At 37.9% G+C, this 21,024-nt stretch overlaps 1 protein-coding gene across 2 annotated transcripts in view; it reads right to left on the reverse strand.

The window, feature by feature from the left end:
• LOC126199177 (2-oxo-4-hydroxy-4-carboxy-5-ureidoimidazoline decarboxylase-like) overlaps positions 1-21,024 on the reverse strand; it is a 53,446-nt gene that overhangs the window by 13,771 nt on the left and 18,651 nt on the right. For both annotated transcript variants that reach the window (XM_049935949.1, XM_049935948.1), the window contains exon 2: positions 5,429-5,698. In XM_049935949.1, the coding sequence (XP_049791906.1) occupies positions 5,429-5,648 (220 nt within the window). In that variant the 5' untranslated portion in view covers positions 5,649-5,698. The remainder of the gene's footprint in view (positions 1-5,428; positions 5,699-21,024) is intronic.

A 21,024-nucleotide genomic window follows, 5' to 3' on the forward strand; every position in this document is an offset into this window, starting at 1 on the left:
TGTTCAAAGGGACAACCACCAGTCTCAGTGCATGCATGGCAACAGTGCACACTCTCTCAAAGGTCCCTGGTGTCTGTTGTGCCCTGAGACAGGCAGCTTAGATCTTAGCGAGCAGATCTTTATCTGTCTCAATGAGGGTTTCGTTCACCATTGTCTTGACGTAATCCCAGATGAAAAGTCTAGAGGCACGAGATTCAGCAGTCAAGCTGGCCATGGGAGAGGATCTCACCTTCCAAACCATTGGTGGTCAGCGATGTCCACTGTTATTATGCGCTGCATGTTGCAGAGTACGACAAACACCTGGTATCTTTGTGAGAGTGGAACAGAACAGCATGCACCCTTCCAATACACGCACTGAGACTGATGGTCATCACTTTGAACAATTAGTATGAGGTACATAATCATTATGCAGCATATTCCCTGTATGTCCATAACACAATAAATATGCTTATCTGACAGTTGGTTCCCTATCTCAATATAATTAGTTGTGGACCCACTATCATTTGTTTCAAATGGCTCTGAGCACTATGGGACTTAACATCTATGGTCATCAGTCCCCTAGAACTTAGAACTACTTAAACCTAACTAACCTAAGGACGTCACACAACACCCAGTCATCACGAGGCAGAGAAAATCCCTGACCCCGCCGGGAATCGAACCCGGGAACCCGGGCGTGGGAAGCGAGATCATTTGTTTCAATTTGACCCAAAAGGTTTGAGACACCCTGTGTACACTCAGTCACTTAAAGGAAGGTCACCCTTGCAGACAGACACATGCCAACTATTTAGTATACCTGAGAAAGTAGTATCTGTTTTGAAAGAAGCTGCTTTACTGTGAACTATACTATGTTAAAATTGTTTTTGTAAGCATGTACATCATCTAGGGATAGTTTCTTTGGCTAGCAATTGAAACATACTGGGTGCCAACCACTGCTTAAAAACTGAATAAAAATCATCAGCAATTGCATCTGAAGACTTGTGGTACAAGGTCTCATTTTTGTTCTGCCAACAGCCTTGTTAATGAGGGTGTAGGACTAGTGACAGTTTCAGGGCATCCTCTTGCCCTTGGTCTGGGAAACAGTTCCCAAAAGGTAGAAGAGTCACTAAAGATGAATGGCATGAGGATATGGAATTAAATGGAAATGTTCTCTCCATTGGCAAAAGTTTCCAATTAGTCTGCCAGTTGGATACCTTGGAGGGAAGGGGGTGGGTAGTGTAGGGAGAAGGGAGACTGCCAAGGGAGAGGTGACTATGAGAAGAAGATTGAATACTCTGCAAATCAGAGCATGGAATGTTAGAAGTTAGAATGTGGTAGGGAAGCTAGAAAATGTGAAAAGAGAAATGGAATGAATCAGTGTAGATATAAGGGGAGGGGGGAGGGGGGGGTCAGTGAAGTGAAATGGAAAGAAGACCATGCGTCTTTGTCAGATAAATATAGCGTAATATCAACAGTAACAGAAAATGGTCTAACAGAAATAGGTTTTATTATGAATAGGAAGGTCCAGCTATATGTTGATGTCTGAATAGACAACAAACCAATACCAACAATTATAGTGTAGGTATACATGCCAAAGTCACAAACAAAAGATGAAGAAATACAGAAAGTGTATGAGGATACCGAACAGGTGATTCAGTATGTAGAGGAGATGATAATCTAATAATTGCAGGGGACCGGAATGTGGTAGTTAGAGAAGGAATAGAAGAAAGAGATACTGGAGAATGTGAGCTTCATAATAGGAATCAGAGAGGAGAAAGACTTATTGAGTTCTGCAACAAATTTCAGTTCATAATAGCGAAAAATCATGAAAGAAGGAGGATACCTGGAAAAGGCATGGAGACACGGAAAGATTCCAGCTGGATTACATCATGATCAGACAGAGATTCTGAGACCAGATATTGGATTTTAAGGCACAGCCAAAGGCAGATATGGTCTCAGATTGCAATTTAGTAATGATGATGATGAGTAAACTGAAGTTTAAGAGAACCATTGTGGAAAGAGTTGTGATATTGAAATACTGCAGAAGGATGAGATCTATTTGCAATTTGCTAAGGCTGTAGTTACTGTGATGATAAATACTGCTGTAGGCGGTACAGCTGCAACGAAATGGGTGACTCTAAAAAGGGCATCATGGAAGTTGGTTTGACAAACATACATACAAGGAAGGTAACTACGAAGAAACCTTGGATAACAGGAGAAATATTTCAATTGATTGATAAATGAAGTAAGTATAAAAATATTAGGGAAAAGTCAGGAATACAGCAATGTAAGTCACGCAGAAAGGAAATACATAGAAAGTGAAAGAAAACAAAGGAAAAATAGCTGCAGGAAAATGTGAATGAATTGACAAAGAAAAATAAGAAGTGGTCTTTGGAAGGACTAATTCAGCATATAAAAAATTGAAAATAGTCTTTGGTGGAATTAGAAACAAGAGGATCAGTATTAAGAGGGCAATGAGAACTGCACTTCTAAATGCAGAGGAGAGGGTGGTTTGGTGGGAAAAGTGCATGAAGGCCATTACAATGGGATCAACTTGTCTGGTGAAGTAGTAGAAGAAGAAATGGGAGCTGATATGGAACACATAGAGGATCCAGTATTGGAGTCAGAGTTTCACAGAGCTTTAGAAGTTTTAACATCAAATAAAGCAGAAGGAATACATAACATTCCTTCAGAATTTCTAAAATTAATGGGGGAAGTGGCAACAAAACGACTACTAAAGTTGGTGTGTAGATTCTGTGAGAACAGAGATATTCCATCAGACTTTTGGAAAAAGTATCCCCACAATCCCAAAGACAGCAAGGGCGATAAGTGAGGGAACTATCGCATAATTTGTTTTACATCTTGTATACCCCAGTTGGCTGATGAGAATACTGTATAGAAGAATGGAAAAGAAAATGGAGGAGCTGTTAGATGATGATCAATTTGGCTTTAAGAATGGTGAAGCACCAGAGAGGCAATTCTGATGTTGCGTTTGATAAAGGAAGCAAGACTGGAGAAAAATGAAGAGACCTTCATAGGGTATGTCGACCTGGAAAAATTCATAGGGTATGTCAACCTAGAAAAATTCTTCAACAGTGTAAAGTTGTGCAAGAGGTGCAAAATTCTCAGGAAAATCTATATGTAAAGACGGCTAATATACAGTATGTACAAGAGCCAAGATGGAACAATAAGAATGGAAGGCCAAGAAGAAATTGCTCAGATTAAAAAGTGTGTAAGACAGAAATACAGTATTTTACCTCTACTGTTCGACCTATACACAGGAGAAGCAATGATGGAAACAGAAAGAAAGATTCAAGAGTGGAATTAGAATCAGTGTGAAAGCATATCAATATAAGATTCACATATGGCACTGCCAACCTCAGTGAAAATGAAGAATTACAGAATCTGTTGAAAGGGATGAACAGTATAATCAGTACAAAATATGGATTGAGAGCAAACTGAAGATTGAAAAAGTATTGAGAAGTAGCAGAAATGAGTTTAGTGATAAACTTAATGTCAAAGTTGGAGTCAACAAAGCAGACAAGGAATTCTGCCAGCTTGGCTGCAAAGTAACACATGGTGCACAAAGCAACAGGGACATAAAAAGCATATTAGCACATGCAAACCGGGCATTCCTGGCCAAAAGAAATGTACTAGTATTGAACATAGGCCTTATTTGAGAAATAAATTTCTGAGACTGTTATTTGAAGCACAGGATCATAATATGGTAGGAAACCATGGACTATAGGAACACTGGAAAATAAGAGAATGCTTGAGATGTAGTCTGTAGGACAACAACAAAAATTGGGTGGACTGATAACTGATGAGGAGGTGAGGACATCAGAAAATAACTTGCATGATACCAGAGGAAGAAGTAGAAGGTGAAAACTACAGGGGGAGACAGAGACTGGAATAATCCAACAAATAATTGAGAACATAGGCTGCAAGTGCAACTCTGAGATGAAGAGGTTGACACAAGACAGGAATTCATGGCAGGTTACATTAAATGCTCTTAAGACTGATGACAAAGAAGTCCCAACAGCAGGGCAATGTAGCAGTTTCACGATGGTTAACCATTGGTGCACTAACTTTTCTTTTTTAATATGTACTTCAACTGATTCTACATCACAGAACACTCTTTTTGGTGTTAGAATTTGTGGAACATGGATCAATAAATGAATGCTATAACAGAAAGGAACAATAACAATTATGGACATTGGTAACCTAGCCATTGAGTACCCATAAACATATAAGAACAGTTGCATGCTGACAGGCTTGTAATATGTGGAAGATACTGCCTGACATAATCAAAGCCACTACACAGAAATATCTGTCTCACCTTTCCATGTTTGTGAATGTATTGTCACAACTTCTTGAACAGATGACACCCTCTGAGTCCTGTGCACTGATGGTTTGTCCACAGGCACTGTGACTTTTGGATGCACATACAAAAGCAACTGCTAACTGGATGAGAATGGGAGGCAGATGTCATCACCAAACTGAGAGATGTCTCTGGGACAACCTGGTCTCACTCCTGTTACGTGTGCAGCTGGACCTCCATGTCAGGAATGTATTCTCACTGTGGGAATACACCACAAAAGTTTGAGATGGACAAAGTCATTTGACAGTGTGACATGTTACATGCAAATGTCACTGTCCTCCTCTTAAAAATGTTTGGTCTCAAATTATTCAGAAATACTGTTATAAGAGTTGAAGGATGTAGAGCAAGCAAAGAAGGAAATGTAGGAAAAGATGAGAAATGGAACTGAAGTTCAGGCAGAAGAAATAAAAACTTCAAGGCTTGCCACTGATATTGGAATTTTGTCAGTGATGTCAATGGAGTAGAAAGTCAGTCAAATGGAATGGGCAGTTTCTGGAAAAGAGTTTACAAGAGGAATATCATTGAAAGTAAAACAGGTGTATTGGACTGCATTTTATATATGTCAAGTGGTTAATTTGAATAGGAAAAGGGACACTAAAAGTATAAACAAAATTTTGTAGTTAGGCAGAAAAAATAACTGCAAACACCATCTGCAGTGACTGGAGAGCAGAGAGAGATGTCTTCAGCTGAGGTTGGTCCTCTCAGAAGTGGCTAAGTTGTTGCAGTCAGCAGGGTAAAGTATGCAGCTCATGCACTGAATTGACACATCCAGAGTGCAGTCAGCAAGTGAGGATCACTGGTTGTCTCAGCACCCACAAACACCTATGTGGGTGTGAGGTGAGGAACTGGTAGTTACCAGGGCGCACACATCTACATACAAGGTTTGGAGCTGCGTATCTACATTGACAGAAAACATTTGTCTGTATACTCCAAACATATTACTGGTCCCAAAAATGTGTATTCCTACTCCTATTCCTCTTCCCTGTTCTGTAGAGAGAACTTATTACAGTTCGGAAACTGGCTCTAGTGCTGTAATGGTGCTAAGAAATGGTGGTGGCCTAGAGCACTTGCCTGCTGGTGCCAAGCAGTCCAGGTAGTCACCAGCAGCAGCGGTCACATGGTCGGCAGTTTGGTAGGGCCTGCCAGAGCAGATGGCCTCGGCAGCAGCAGGCCAGCGCTCCACCACGTTGAGCAGCAGCGCTGCACAGTCTCCATCAGTCATGGCATTCAAGTCACGCACCCGTACTGTTGGCGTCTTCTTTGTGTGTGGGCACAGCCATGCCAATGCCATCTCCAACACCTGATAAAGTGTTCTGCACCTCCAGCAAATCCGTGCCTTGGCTAAAAATTGGGAAATGTTACAGTAGTATCAGTAGTAGTAGCAGTAGAAGAAGACAATGATAGGACAGGTAGTTGTAGAAGCATTTGCCAGAAGTAATTTACAGAAACTGTGGGACATATAAATCATTGTGACAGGACAGAGTGTGGAACCTCCATCTTTCTGAACACTTGGCCAGTCTGTTTAAAACAGCCAATCTCATTTATCTTATCCATACTGTACAATACTGTCTTATTTATACATTCTTCAAAGAAGTTATTTAATGCTGCTATACTGTTCTTTCATTTATTAATACCAATCACTCCACATACTGTAAACTCAGTATTTAATAAGGTGGGATGCCACACACTATCAGGGGACATCAAGATTGTGCCAAAGACATTTGGTTTCAATTTCTTGTAGCATAAACTCCCATTAGCTTACTGGAAAAAAAAGATTATCAACATCCTTCCATAATGAAAGAATGTTGACCTCATAAAGAGTATAAGATATTAGTACTACCCATTACAGAGCTTTGAAGTAAGGTTGTCCAGAGAAGAAAAAATATTATAATGTGAAAGCATGTTGCAAAATGACAGATTTTTTACTGTTATTTATTTGTATTACACATTTTACCAGACCATCTACTATGTATTATCTAAGTAAGCTTTTACTGTACAGAATAATACTTACTTTTAAACTAGTTTGTTGTCATTATATCCTGAATCACCTTAAATAAGCTATTTTATAATTTTTTTCCTTGGTAGAAAATGCTGTGCCAAGTTTTAAATACATTCTTTTGTGGGAAAACCTAAATTCAGTCTAGGTCTCTTTCCATGATTATGGACAGCACTGTTTATGCTGTAATCATCAAGGTTATATTTGATATGCATAACTGATTCTTAAATGTACTCACAAGATGTAGTTAAAATTCTTAATGTTCTTAACAGATTGTTACCACAAAACTGATTTCTGTCTTTGGTTATTATCACAGTGCGGAAGTGCTGCAACAGATATGTATGGAAAGGCCATGAGCAGAATCATGGTCTGGAGGGGTCTATGTTCTCGGTTCCTCTTTGAGCATGGAACAAGAGGTAAAAAGTTTTTGCTCTAGCCTGGACCAGCAGCATTTATATGCCCACTGGAACATTTGTCTTACTATGTTACAGTATATTAAGCAAGATTTGAATGACAAATTGGAACTAGCATGTGGCCAAATTGTGCAAATAGATTAATTCCTTTTGGAAAAGATTTTATTTGGGCAGAAATTAATATTCAGCTAATGGCACCATTTGTATATGCACTGTTCAGGTTTTACCCTTAAATAACTCCAGACTGGAATGAGACTGATGGTTTGAATTTGGCCCACTGATGTATTGGGCATTAGCCTAATGTAAGTTTTAACTGTTTGGGGGAGGGGAAAAAAAAAAAAAAAAAAAAAAAAAACTGTTGTCACATTTGGATTTTATGTGCAAATAACATGTTTTTCTGCAAGGTTTTTGAAGCATGCTGCTGCTATGTTTCAAACTTGGGTGAATTGGTTCAAAATTCATAAGATTCAAATGGTTGAGAGGCACCATGGCTATACCAAAACAAATACCCTCACAGACACCAATCATATTGCACAATTCAAGCCCATTAGGGGCTTTTGTGTGATCATGGGATCTTTCAGACAGAGGATCATGCAGGGAGGTGACAGACCGTGCATACAGAAAATTCGGAAGACTGAGTTCTACAGGATATTGAGACGAACCTTAGTCCATGCTCCAGGCAAGTGGCCTGCCAACATGGGGGTAAGCCAACGTACAGCTATGTGTATCCTGCATGACAACCACTACTGTCCCTATCATCTGCAACACTTAATAAACACATGGCACATGATCAGCAGAACTGTCATTCATCAGCACCATCTACCATGGTAACGATGCATTTCCAGAAATATGTTCTGAGTGCCTTTTTTTCTCCATCCCCAGTCAGGAATCCATACCTACAGTTTGTCAGTTTTATTAATGTTCACACTGCACATGCACATTTATAATAGAGGTACATGAGGTAATGGTAAAAAGGATACACATAAGAAATTTGTAATACAAATATACACATACATAATTTATCACTGCAACAATATTATGAAAAGGAGAGTTGCTACTCACAATATAGCAGAGATGCTGAGTCACAGATAGCCACAACACAAAGACTGTCAAAAAATAGCCTTTCGGTCACATGACCACAGTCTCTAATTACAAACTATAGATTTAAACACCGGAAAATCCAGGATGGAATGTAACAATATTATGTCACTTCAGCTGCCAGAGGCTGCAGTCATGTATGTGAGCTGCGTTTGCGTGGTGGTCTTGTTGGCCAAAAGCATATTTGTGACAGGCTTTTTGTTGTGTGCTATCGGCAACTCAGCATCTCCGCTATATAGTGAGTAGTAATTTTCACAATATTGTTACAAACTAAAATGTATTGTGTTACTACAAGCACATTCCATCCTCTTTGTCTACTTTGTAATTGGTCAGCCCACCTATTTATTTGTGATAATTTTATGTTGCAGGAACTCTTTATGAGTGAAAGCTATTTTTTCATAAATGTTCTTTAAGATATGTTTTAAATTTTGTTTTTGATCTATTTTTCATGTTTGTTTATTTATTTATTTACTTATTTAGCATCCAATAGATCACACATGTGATATAGGATTTGTCATTTGATTACACGTAACACATAACAACACATACACATAATAAATTGACAAACATATACAAACAGCAAACAAATTACATACACATAGTACATAAGTAGTGTACAAGAACTTATTACCCAAAAAACAAAAGTACGTGCTCATGATAAACAATTTTAGATCATGGACTATGCCTTATACATAAAACATATTACGGATATACACAAATCGTATTACGGATATTTAACAGATTTCTCCTAAGTATCATAATTACAAAGTTGAAAACATCATTAAATTAGTTTGAATTTTTAAAAAATAAGTACAGGTTTCAATCCACAGTCTGAGACAGGTATTCATTTACACTGTAGTAGCATTTTTCCATCAAGTGTTTTTTTACTTCATGCTTGAACTTATTTTTGCCTTTCAATTCTTTAATTTGAGATGGAAGTGCATTTAAAAGCTTTATTCCTAAGTGGCTAACATGTTTCTGACTTCTAGTTTTTGCTACATAGGGAATGTGGAAGTCTTTACAATGCCTTGTATTGTGATCATGGTAGCTTGAGTTGGTTTGGAGATCACAGTTATTTTTACTTATCATTTCCAGGCATTTGAAAATATATATTGATGGTATTGTAAGTATCTTTAGCTGTCTGAATAAGGGTCTACAGTGAGTTTGTGGTGGGCTGTGTGTCATGATACAAATAGCTCTTTTTTGCATAATAAAAATGTCGTTTAGTCTTGACCTGGTTTTTCCCCAAAAACTTATGCCATAGCTTGCAACTGATTGGAAATAACTAAAATACACCACTCTAATACATTCTTTGCTGCATACCTTGGATATTACTCTTAAGGCAAAACATGCTGAGCTAAGTTTCTGAGTAAGATATACACTGTGTTCATTCCAGTTTAAATCTTGGCCAATTCGCATTCCCAGAAACTTTGTGGTGCACACTTTTTCTGCTATCCAGCATAAGGCACATATTTTCCCCTTGACAATTGCTTCCATACTGTATAAAGTTTGTTTTCTTTGTATTTAATGTCAGCTTATTTGAATAAAACCATGACTGTATGTATGAGAGCATTTTCTCTGCTGTAGTACACAATGATTCTTTTTTTATCACTAATCATGATACTCGTGTCATCTGCAAACAGCAGAATTTTGGCTGAGCTGTCTGGAGCCTGTATATCATTGATATAAATTAGAAATAACAATGGGCCCAGAATGCTGCCCTGTGGAACACCTATTTCAATTTGTTTTCGTTCAGATATAAGTTTAAAATTGTGAAGATTGTTGGATGACCTCAGCTCAACAACTTGTGACCTGTTTTGCAGATAAGATTCAAACCATTTTTTAACAGTACCCCTGATGCCTATTGCTTCAAGTTTCTCTAGTAATATTACATGGTTCACAGTATCGAAGGCTTTGGATAAATGTAGATTAATTCCAACAACCTGTTTATTTGACTACAAATTTCTTACTGTTTCTGTTGTGTAGTCCAATATGGCTGTTTCTGTACTGTGCCCTGCTCGAAAGCCATGTTGACTGTTATTTATTAGTTTATGTTTTTCTAGATATTTTGTAACCCTGGTTTTCATTAATTCCTCAAGTATTTTGGAGAAGGCTGGGAGGAGAGATATAGGTCGGTAATTTTCTATTTTATGTCTGTCACCATTTTTGTATAGAGGTATCACTTTAGAGATTTTAAGTTTGTCCGGAAATATCCCTTCACTAAGGGACAAGTTTGCTATGTGCACTATAGGTTTGACAACACATGGAGCAATTTTCTTAATTATTGATACAGGTACATCATCCAACCCAGAGGATTATTTTGGATTTCAAGCATTTAATGACTTTTAGAACTTCATGCTCATCTGTTGGGATTGCCATCATGCTGGTATTTACCATTGGAGTCGTCACTGTTGGTTGTTGCTTAAATTTACTACTTAAAGTAAGGGAAATATTTACAAAATAATTGTTTACATAGTTTGGCATGGCATTTTTTTCTATGCGAATATTTTCATTATTTTTAAGATTGACTTCCTGTTCTTTAGTTTGACCCCCAGTTTCTTTTTTTACCATTTTCCACATCATTCTGGACTCGTTACTAGCCTGCCTTATTAATCTATCATTACTTAATAATTTTGCTTTTGCTATTACTTTGTGGTAAGTCTTTTTGTATGTCCTCACATACTCAACAAACTGCTGATCATGACATGTTTTTAACTTTAAACTTAGTAATTTCATGGTTTCACTTGACTTTTTAATTCTGGGTCTAATCCAGGTCCCTTTGGATCCAGATGATCTATAACTCAAAAGCTTTTTTGGGAAACACATTTCAAAGTATGCCATAAAAGTGGAAGCAAATATATTGTAAGCATCATTTGTGTTTGTTTGTGCCTGGACCTCTGACCAAACTGCATTTTTTAAATTATTTTTGAACTGATTACAATTTTCAGTAGAGAAAAATCGTTTGTACTCCTTTTTATTTTCCTCCTCCTTGGGAGTTGCAGTGAGATTAAAGGTTAGTGCATTATGATCTGATAATCCTATATTCACATTTGTAACTACAACTTCATGTGTGTCCACACTTGAGATGTTATCTCTTAGGCTTTCACTGGAATCTGTTGTTCTAGTGGGAGCTGATATGTGGGGGAACATGTTGAAACTTTTTAGTATGTCTAAAAACTTGTTTTTTTACTGGACTCTGGACCAACAGATTAATATTCAAGTCACCACAAAGACTTATGGTAGAGTTCTCATTTGAGAAAATGTTGAGCATTTCTTCCAAATTCTTAAGAAAGACTTCAGTATCTCCAGATGGTGACATGTAAATTGCTGCAACAATTATTTTCTTCTTTAAACTATATAACTGAATGGCTACTGCCTCAAAATCCTTTTCTATGATTAATGGTTTAGCCTCATATCTTAACTTAAATTTAAGCTTCCGATTTAGATAAATGCATACACCACCAACTTTGGCATTTTGCCTACAGTACTGACTGGCAAGTTTATATTGGCTTAAGTTTATGCTGTTTAGTTCACTGTCCCTGCACCAATGTTCCGTAACACATAAACAATCAATATGGTCACTATTTGCTGCTACCTCAAGTTCAAGGTACTTGTTTCTAAGACACTGAATGTTCAGACTCATAATTCTTAGCTGATTTGAACAATCCGACTGACCTGTGACTTTACACTCTGTTGATGCATTTTCTCTTACACTGTTACAAGATTTCATACCTTGTTGTAGATTCCTCTGCTTGCAAACATTTCCCTGTTTCCCTGTTATGTGCTGTTGTTCACTGTTTTGCCCCAGCAAAAATCCTGGCTTCTCAAGGGTGGCTGCCTTCTTCTGATGTGATGACTGCTCCTATTACCACTGCTGCTGCTGTGTGCTGTTGCAGTGAATGCCAGTGATTCTGGTTGCTTGGTTATTGATGTTGGAACTACTGCTTCTGATGTTGCTGTGACTGCTAATGATTCTGGATGGTTGGTTTTTGATGCTGTAACTATTGCTTCTGTTGTTAGTTCTGCTGCTGCTAATGTTGGTCCAGTAGTAGGTTCCTCTGTTGCTACTGTTTTTTGGACAGTCCATTTGTGTGCTGCTGCTGTTTGTGCTGGTATTTCTGCTATTGGAGATTTATACCATCCCAGTTCAGTGGCTGTCACTTTGTAATTACATTTAATTGCTTCCCTTATTAAGGTTCCTAACCTGGCCTTCCCATTTCTGTTAAGGTGAAGCCCATGTTTCGTAAAACATTCTCTATCAAGTGTGCTTGAGTCAATTAATTTCACATTGCTGAATAGCCTACAACTACTTTTAAGTTTCGCATTAATTCTGTGAATTTCCTTACTCACACATGACCATTCAGGTAAATCATGCCTGTGGGTAAAGTTCACCAGTAAAATGTTTGTATTTGACAGTACTAGCAAAACACTCAAGAGCTGTTTATACATTTTCATAGCATTGTTTTTGTAAATGTCTTTAGCTCCAGTGCAAATTACAACACTGTCCTGCTTGTCATAGTTATATTTTATGATGTTTTTCGTCACTTCTTTGAAACCAGCACCTGGTTTAACCATGCCTGTGACTGTTGTTGATTTACTATTTACTTGCAGTTCTTGAGAAATTCCTTTGGCATGACTATCTCCAAAGACGTCGACTTTTGATTCTTTCTTCTTTGTCACGCACGTCAGTTTTTGTGTATTTGTATTTTCACTTTGTTGCAAAACGTCGTATTTGTTTTTATCGCAAAATGTGATAGATTTTACGGAGTTTGTTATTCTTTTAGTGGACAAGGTATTACCTTTGAGCGACACTTTTATCCACTTGGACGTTGTTTCACTGTCTTGCATCACTTCACTAGCGTTTTACTTATCCTTATTGCAGGCATCACTACTATTCGACAGAACACTATACCTGTTTTTATCTGCAATTATAATTTCATTTGCTGCCTTTGATGCCTGTCTATCGCTTCCTTTCCACTTCTCATAACTCATCAGGTTCCTGTTTTGTGGCATAATTGTTTTATCATTTAGAATATGGCGCAACTTCTTCAGCTCACAGTTTTCATTAGTTATATGCGAAATCTCACGTCTTAGAACATCTACAATTTTTTGTAGACTTGAAATGCATTCGTTTAGTTTTTCGAGTTCACTTTTACAGTTTCCACAGGATTCCTTTTTTACGACAGAACAGTAACTTTTATTCACTCGTTCACTATGCATCACTACACTTGTTTGTACAGTTTCATGTGTATATGTATAAAATGTATGGAACTATATAAAAAAAAGTTGCACAATTTTTAGAAGATTAAAAAATATAAAACAAAACAAAAATACAATGAAAACCTCCCACAGGCTTGTGACTTTGGTGTGGTACTGTGGCTTGTGTTCTCTGAGTGCACAGTAGGCTGCACTTGACAGGTTTGACCATATCGGGTAGGTAACCATAGTGGAGCCAAACTAACACTGCCCATCTCAAGCAACAGGTTTTGAAAGACAATAAAGAAACCTATACCAGATCAGTCTTCACCTGAGTCAACAAAAATATGCATTGTTTGCCAAGCTATGGCAGTCCAATATGAAAACTATGGTAGAGTAAAAGCTGGGAACCAGAATGAAAAATGCTTGCATCCAAACACAAAAAAGGTGAATATGTACCGCGAAGACAGAGGGTTGTAAAAGAAGGGAACTACCTTTTTGACTTATCTAGCAACTTCAAAGAAATTTAAATCAAAACATCTTGAAATATTCACACTTTTTAACGTGTTAACACTACTTCCCCAGTGTGACAAGCTCTCTTAGCTGCAAGGTGTTGGCCCACCTGTATCTTAAAGTTTATAGACTTAAGTCCCTGACACTGCCCAAAATCCAGAAGATTCACCAGCTGTAGTAAGCAATGTATAATATTGTATGGCTGAAGAGCATACAGGTACAGGTGCTGGTCGACCACAATAGTATTGCACCTGGGAGTGAGGATGCTGCTGTCAGATTGTGTGTTTATCTGTATGCTTGAAGCCAATCAGGATGTGCTCTGCCATTCTAATGATCAGAAAACTTGATCGTGAAGCTGTTTATACTTCCACAACATATCCGAGAGTCGAAAAAACTGATATGGTTTTTGTTTACTGTAATGTCAGTTTGTGTTTCCACTAACAGGTACTGGAGACCAGGTGCAATAACATCATGGCTCAGTGGAAATAGATAAAAAAGCTTTTCTGGTGGCAGCAGAGGGGGGGCAGATAAAATTTCTGTGGACGAATTTGTTTCTGGTTTGGGGGGAGGGGGGGGGGGGCTGATTTCCCCAACAGGACCATTTCTGTCCAAAACCTATTCTCTGTTACATATATGGTGAGACATGTAAGAACAAACAGATACAGACTTGATTTGTGTGCTTCTAGAGAGTAGGCTGCATCTACAGTAGGAAGAATATTGCACAAAGTGATAAATGTCACATTGCACGACACTGTAGCATGTCTTACATTATACGACACATCATGTATCATGTTACTTTACTTGTCATGATGCATTACATTGCATGACATGAGTCCTACTAGTAACAAGTAAAAAAATTGTGAATGTGGAATATGTCATGATGTTTTGTCTTAAATGTGTTTGAAGCTACCAGATAACTCAAAAAGCTAGCTCCTTTCTTTTACATCACTAACTCTTCCCAGGACATATTCACCTTTTTGTACTATAAGAAGAGCATTTTTCATTCTGGTCATTCTTATTGCCCTTTTCTGTATATTGAACACTGTTTTCAATTTTTCTGCATTTTTTCCCACAAAAGTATTCCAAAACTAAGAATTGAGTATTGAGTATACAGATAGCATCTAACTAAATGACTGGCTTTTACACACTGATGCCAGGTCTGTGAGGGCATAACATGCTGATGACATACTGTGTGCAAGAATCTTTTTTATATTCACACCTTTTCAGCTGAGAATCAGTATGCATTCCTCTACCATGCCAGTATGTAGTCTGCCATGCTCTGCATAGTGATTTTCGGATCGTAGATGTCGATATAAATTTAGATTTAGTTTGTAGGAGTCCACCTGCATTTAATTTAAAATCATAATTTTACTTCTTCATACTGGAATTCACAGCATTTGTTTTCTTTGTGTTTGATGTATAAGGGGTGTACAAAAAGAAACAAGCCAGAGTATGGAATGTGCAAACCGGTGACAGGAGAGCAATATTGTGGTGTGTGTAATCAGGTGTGGTTCCAAACAGAGCATGGAAGTTCACAGCCCATTGCTAGAGGGCAGTACATGTCACATGACTATACAGAGCTAGCAGCAGCATGCATCAATCATCCAACAGTGCCAGTCGAATTGCAAACAGTGACATGGAGGCATCAAATGAAGAGCAAAGAGGTGTTGTTCATTTTCTGACAGGGGAGAAATGGACATTCACTGACGAATGTCACAAGTGTACGGCAAACACTGCATGTCTCTCGCAAGGGCCAAGGCGTGGCACAAGCACTCCAGAGAAGGACGGGTGTCACTAGCTGATGATGCACAGTCTGGAGCACCACACTGCATTACAGATGACATCATCCAGGTGTGGATGCACTCATTACTCAGGACTGCCAAGTGATAGTGAAAGCCTTAGCTACCATGGTCGGATTGAGCATTGGGAGTGTTCTCACCATCACGAAGTAATGACTGCATGTGTGCAAAGTGTGGCCCAATGGGTGCCCCACAGTCTTCAACAACACCAGGAAGCATGTTGAATGTCCCACTGTCTTGCTCATCTGCAGCGCTATGCTTGTGAAGGGAATGCGTTCCTGGCACAAGTGGTGGCTGGAGATGAATTATGGTGTCATCACTTCAAACCAGAATCAAAATGATAAAGTGTCCAGTGGAAGCATCTAGGGTCACCACCACCACCACCACCAACGACAACAACAACAGCAACAACAACAACAACAACAAAAAAGCCAAGGCCATCCACACAAGTGCAGGATAGGTTATGCTGACGTTCTTCTTTGACCAAGATGGCCGCCTTCTGATTCACTTCCTGCAGTGCAGGACGACAGTAAATGACCAGTGTAACTCATAAACCTTGACCACCCTTCGCCAAGCGATCAAATCAAAATGACCAAGCAATCTCACCCATGGGGTCATTCTGCTCCACGACAATTCAAAGACTCATATGGCCAACAAAGTCGTGGCACTTCTGCAGAAATTCAAGTGGGAGGTCTCGGCCGCCCTCCATACAACCATTTGCAGTCCCCTTAAAAAGACTCTGAGCGGCAAATGATTCACCTCAGATGACGATGTCCAGTTGTACTTGAGGAACTGGTTAAAATCACAGCCCCGGTAATTTTATGAGACAGCCATTCACCGCCTTGTTTCACAGTGGGACAAGTGTCTCAACAGCCACGGCCAATACTTCTAACAAACAGGTACTGGTTTCTGTAATTACGCGTCTGGCTCATTTCTTTTTGAATGCTCCTTATAACTTTATTGCATATTGACCAATTGTTAACTACACTGAGGGTTTCAATTGCTTTCTCTACAAGGATTTGTCTTGTTTTTCACTGAATATATTATTGCTGTCATCAGCAAGGAGAATTTTTTTCCCCAATAGTAAAGTAGTTGGGAAAGTGCTCGATGTACATTATTAACAGTGTTGGTCATAGTCTGAGACCTTAAGGATTTCCTATATTAAAAGATTTTCTTGTTGATAAACATTTCACTAAATGTTTGACCTTATTTGAGGTTCATGTTATCTGTACTCTTTGTGATCAGAACCAATCATTAGTTACACCTTTATTCCAAATGATTATAGCTAACTTAGCAGAATTTTGTGGCCAACAGTATCAGAAGCCTTTGACATATTTAATAATCTGCCTATAATATGCTCATCCTTGTCAAGAGTGTCAAGTATCATTTTCGTAAATTCTGCTATGGTTGATTCCTTGCTTCTGTCACTATATAAATTGGACTGTGAAGCACTTAAAAGGTCATATTTAGTCAAATATTTCATTAATCTGTGTTTGTAATTGATTCTGTTATTTTTGAGCATGATGATAGCAGAGGAATGGGCCAGTAGTCCTCTGCATCTTCAGTATTGCCTTTTTTATTAGAGGCACAACTCTTGCCTTTTTTAAATACTCTGGAAAGTTTCCTGATTCATGAATGAAACACACACACAACACTGTTATAATATTCTAGAATATTTATTATTTATTTCAGAAACCAGTTTTTGGCTGTTAGGGCATCATCAGGTACAAAGATAAGTATGTGGTGCAGTGAAATTCTGTTGGATCAAAGATTTTAAACTAGTGCATTTACAGAGTATCTCCATTTCCAGAGATGAAAATTGTTAGCATCAGGTTTAGGAATAAAACAAGAAGGACTATTTAAACATAAATGTGATGTAAGATTATTTTACTAAGATAAAATATACAGGTTGGTCCGTTGATAGTGATCGGGCCAAATATCTCATGAAATTAGCATCAAATGAAAAAATAAGAAGAATAAATCTGTTTGATTGTGATGGGGGAAACAGATGGTGCTATGGATGGCTCACTAGATGGTGCTTCCATAGGCCAAGTTGATAGAAACTGCATATTTTAAATATGTACCCCCATTTTTATTACACATTCTTATAGTATGCAAATAAATAGGAATGTTTGATTTGTGACATTTGTTTTGCTTTGTGATGGACGGTGCTGTAATATTCTCACAAATGTAGCAACACACCTGATAACACTGTGTGCAATTCATTCCTTAAATTAGGTATGATAATATGCTTGTCCAGTTATAATAATTATGCAAAAGTCATAATTTGTTAAAATGGAACGTTCAGAAGTCGCAGAAAAGGTAGCTATGGTGTTTATTTATGGCTATTGTGATCAAAATGCCCAACAAGTATGTGCTATGTATGTCAATCGTTATCGTGACAGACAGTATCCAAGTGTCTGGACCTTTTGTCAGATAGTTAGTGTATTTAAGGAAACCAGAAGTGATCAGCCAAAGAAGAAGATGCAACCAAGAACTGCAAAGATGCCTGAATAAGTGTTTTAGCTCCAGATGAGGCTAATCCGCACACCAGTAGCAGATAAACTGAGCAGAAATAGGGAATTTCAAAAACGTTGGTTTTGGGAATTCACATCATCATACATTTCACCCTTACCATGTTTCTATGCACCAGGAATTGCAGGGTGATGATTTTGAATGTCACATAAATTTTTGGCACTGAATACAAAATAAATTATGAGGCGATAACAGATTTTTTTCAAGAGTTCTCTTTAGTGACAAGGCATCATTCACAAACAGAGGTAACGTAAACCGGCATAATATGCACTATTGGGCAATGGAAAATACACAATGGCTGTGACAAGTGGAACATCAATGATCCTGGCAGGTTAATTATGGTGTGGAATTATGGGAGGACATCTAATTGGACCTTATTTTATCAATGGCAATCTAAGTGGTGCAACGTATACCGATTTCTTAATTAATGTTTTGCCAGTTCTACTACAAGATGTTTCTCTTCATGACAGAATGGTGATGTACTTTCAACATGACGGATGTCCGGCACATAGCACATGTGCAGTTGAAGTGGTATTAGATAGAATATTTAATGACTGGTGGATTGGTCGTAGAAGCACCATACCACGGTGTGCACTTTCACCGGACCTTACATTTCTGGACTTCTTTCTTTGGGGAAAGTTGAAAGATATTTGTTATCGTGATCCACCAACAATGCCTGAAAACATGCGTCAGTGCATTGTCAATGCATGTGCGACAATTACTGAAGGCGGTCTACTTGCTGATGAGACGAATTTCATTATGCGTATTGCCAAATGCACTGAAGCTAAGGGACATCATTTTGAGCATTTATTACATTAATGAGGTCATTACGGTTGCTCACGCAGTAACAGCATGCGTTCTCATAATTTGTGATAAAGTCACAAAAGTAAATATATCACATTGGAACAATAGAAATAAAGTCCAAACGTGACTACTTTTTGTGTTTTAATTTAAAAAACCGCATAGTTACCAACTGTTCATCTAAATTGGCACGGCATATTATAAGTGTTGGAATATTACAGCGCTGCCCATCACAAAGCGAAACAAATTTTCAAACACTCCTATTTATTTATGTACTGTATGAATATGTAATAAAAATGTGGGTACCTATTTTTAAAAAATACAGTTTCTATCAATTTGATCTATGGCAGCGCCATCTAGTGGGCCATCCATAGTGCCATCTGTTTTCCCCCATCACACTTGAACAGATTTGTTGTTCTTATTTTTTCTTTTGATGCTAATTTTGTGAGATATTTGGCCGGATCACTATCAATGGACCACGCTGTTTATATAAATTACCACAGTTGTTCACGGAAAAAAAAAAAAAAAAAAAAAAAAAAAAATTGAACAATAAACTTTGGTGATATGTTCCAAAGATGTGGCTGAAGAAAATAATGTTGTCTTTAATAGGTCCTAAATTACAAACAGATAAGATACACTAGTGAGATTAAGCACAGGAGTAAAACAGCTGTGATTAAACAAAGTAATTTTTTCTTCTTTGACATAACGAAAAAAGTTATAGTAACTGAAATAAAGGAAAATGGGACATGTAAGTAAGAGGGGTAATTTACAACATGGCCTGGATGGGATTATGAATACCATCTGTAGTTGAAAATAACGCGTGAGGGAACTGTGTCTGGTCATTCGATAATAAGCTTGGGTTGATGAACATTTGTTTATTAATTTCCATTATTTTTAGATAGTTCATCTTCCTTCCTTTGTTGTTGTGATGTTAAACTTCATGTTTCATCTTGTAACTATGGCCTTCCTTAAACAGCTGGCCTGCAAAAGTAGAGACTCCTTTCCTAAGTTTCCAACTTCTGTTGTGTTCCTTACAGCGGGTGCATATTGCCCTTCCAGACTGACCTATATAGAATTTGCCTTGAATTGCAAATGTTTTATATACTTCACTCTTTTAGTAAGCTGGAGTGCTATCTGTACCATTGCACTAAAAGTGTCCAAGTGTGTTGTGCACATAAAATGATGGTTTTAATTCCTGGATTTAAGCTTTCTGGCTACATCCACTGAGATTTTTTCTAAGTAAGGAACTCTACATCTACATCTATAATCTGCAAACCACTGTGAAGTGTGTACATCCTATTGCACCAGTTATTAAGGCTTCTTCCTGTGGGAAGAATAATGTTTGAATGCCTCTGTGCATTTAGTAATTATTTTAATCACATCCTCATGGTCCTTGTGTGAGCAGTACATAGGGAGTTGTAGTATATCCCTAGAGTAATCATTTAAAACCAGTTCTTGAAACTTTGGTAATAGACTTTCTCAGAATAGTTTACATCTGTCTTCGAGAGTCTCCCAGTTTAGTTCGTTCAGAATCTCTGTGACACTCTCCTAAGGATTAAATGATACTGTGACGGTTCATGCTGCCCTTCTCTGTAAAGGTTCAATATCTCCTGCTAGTCCTATCTGGTAGGTCCCATGCACTTGAGTTGTATTCTAGGATGGATCGCACGAGTGATTTGTTAGCAATCTCTTTTGTAAACTGATTGCACTTCCTCAGTATTCAACCAATAAACTGACGTCTACCACCTGCTTTACCCATGACTGAACCTGTGTGATCATTCCATTTGATACCACTACAAAGTGTTACACTTAGGTCTATGTATGAGTTGGCTGATTCCAACAGTGACTCACTGATAACATAGTCAAAGGATACTACATTTTTTTTGTTTTGTGAACAGCAAAATTTTAAATTTCTGAACATTTAGAGCAAGTTGCCAATATCCACACCATGTTGAAATCTTATAAAGTCTGACTTAATATATATACATCTTCTCTCAGATAGTACATCATTGTAGATAACATCATCATCTGCAAAAAGCTATTAATATTGTCTGCAAGGTCATTAACATATAATGAACAGCTTGGGTCCCAACATACTTCCCTGGGGCACACTCGAAGTTACTTCTAAATCTGATGATGACTCTCCATTCAAGATAACATGCTGTGTCCTCTCTACCAAAAAGTCCTCAATCTAGTCACATATTTCAGTAGATATCCTGCACTTTTGAAAATAAGTGTAGGTGCAGTACTAAATCAAATGCTTTTCAGAAATCAACAAACACTGCATCTACCTGGTTGCCTTGATCAAAAGCTTTC

This window comes from Schistocerca nitens, chromosome 8, assembly GCF_023898315.1.
Source record: "Schistocerca nitens isolate TAMUIC-IGC-003100 chromosome 8, iqSchNite1.1, whole genome shotgun sequence".
Taxonomy (NCBI): domain Eukaryota; kingdom Metazoa; phylum Arthropoda; class Insecta; order Orthoptera; family Acrididae; genus Schistocerca; species Schistocerca nitens.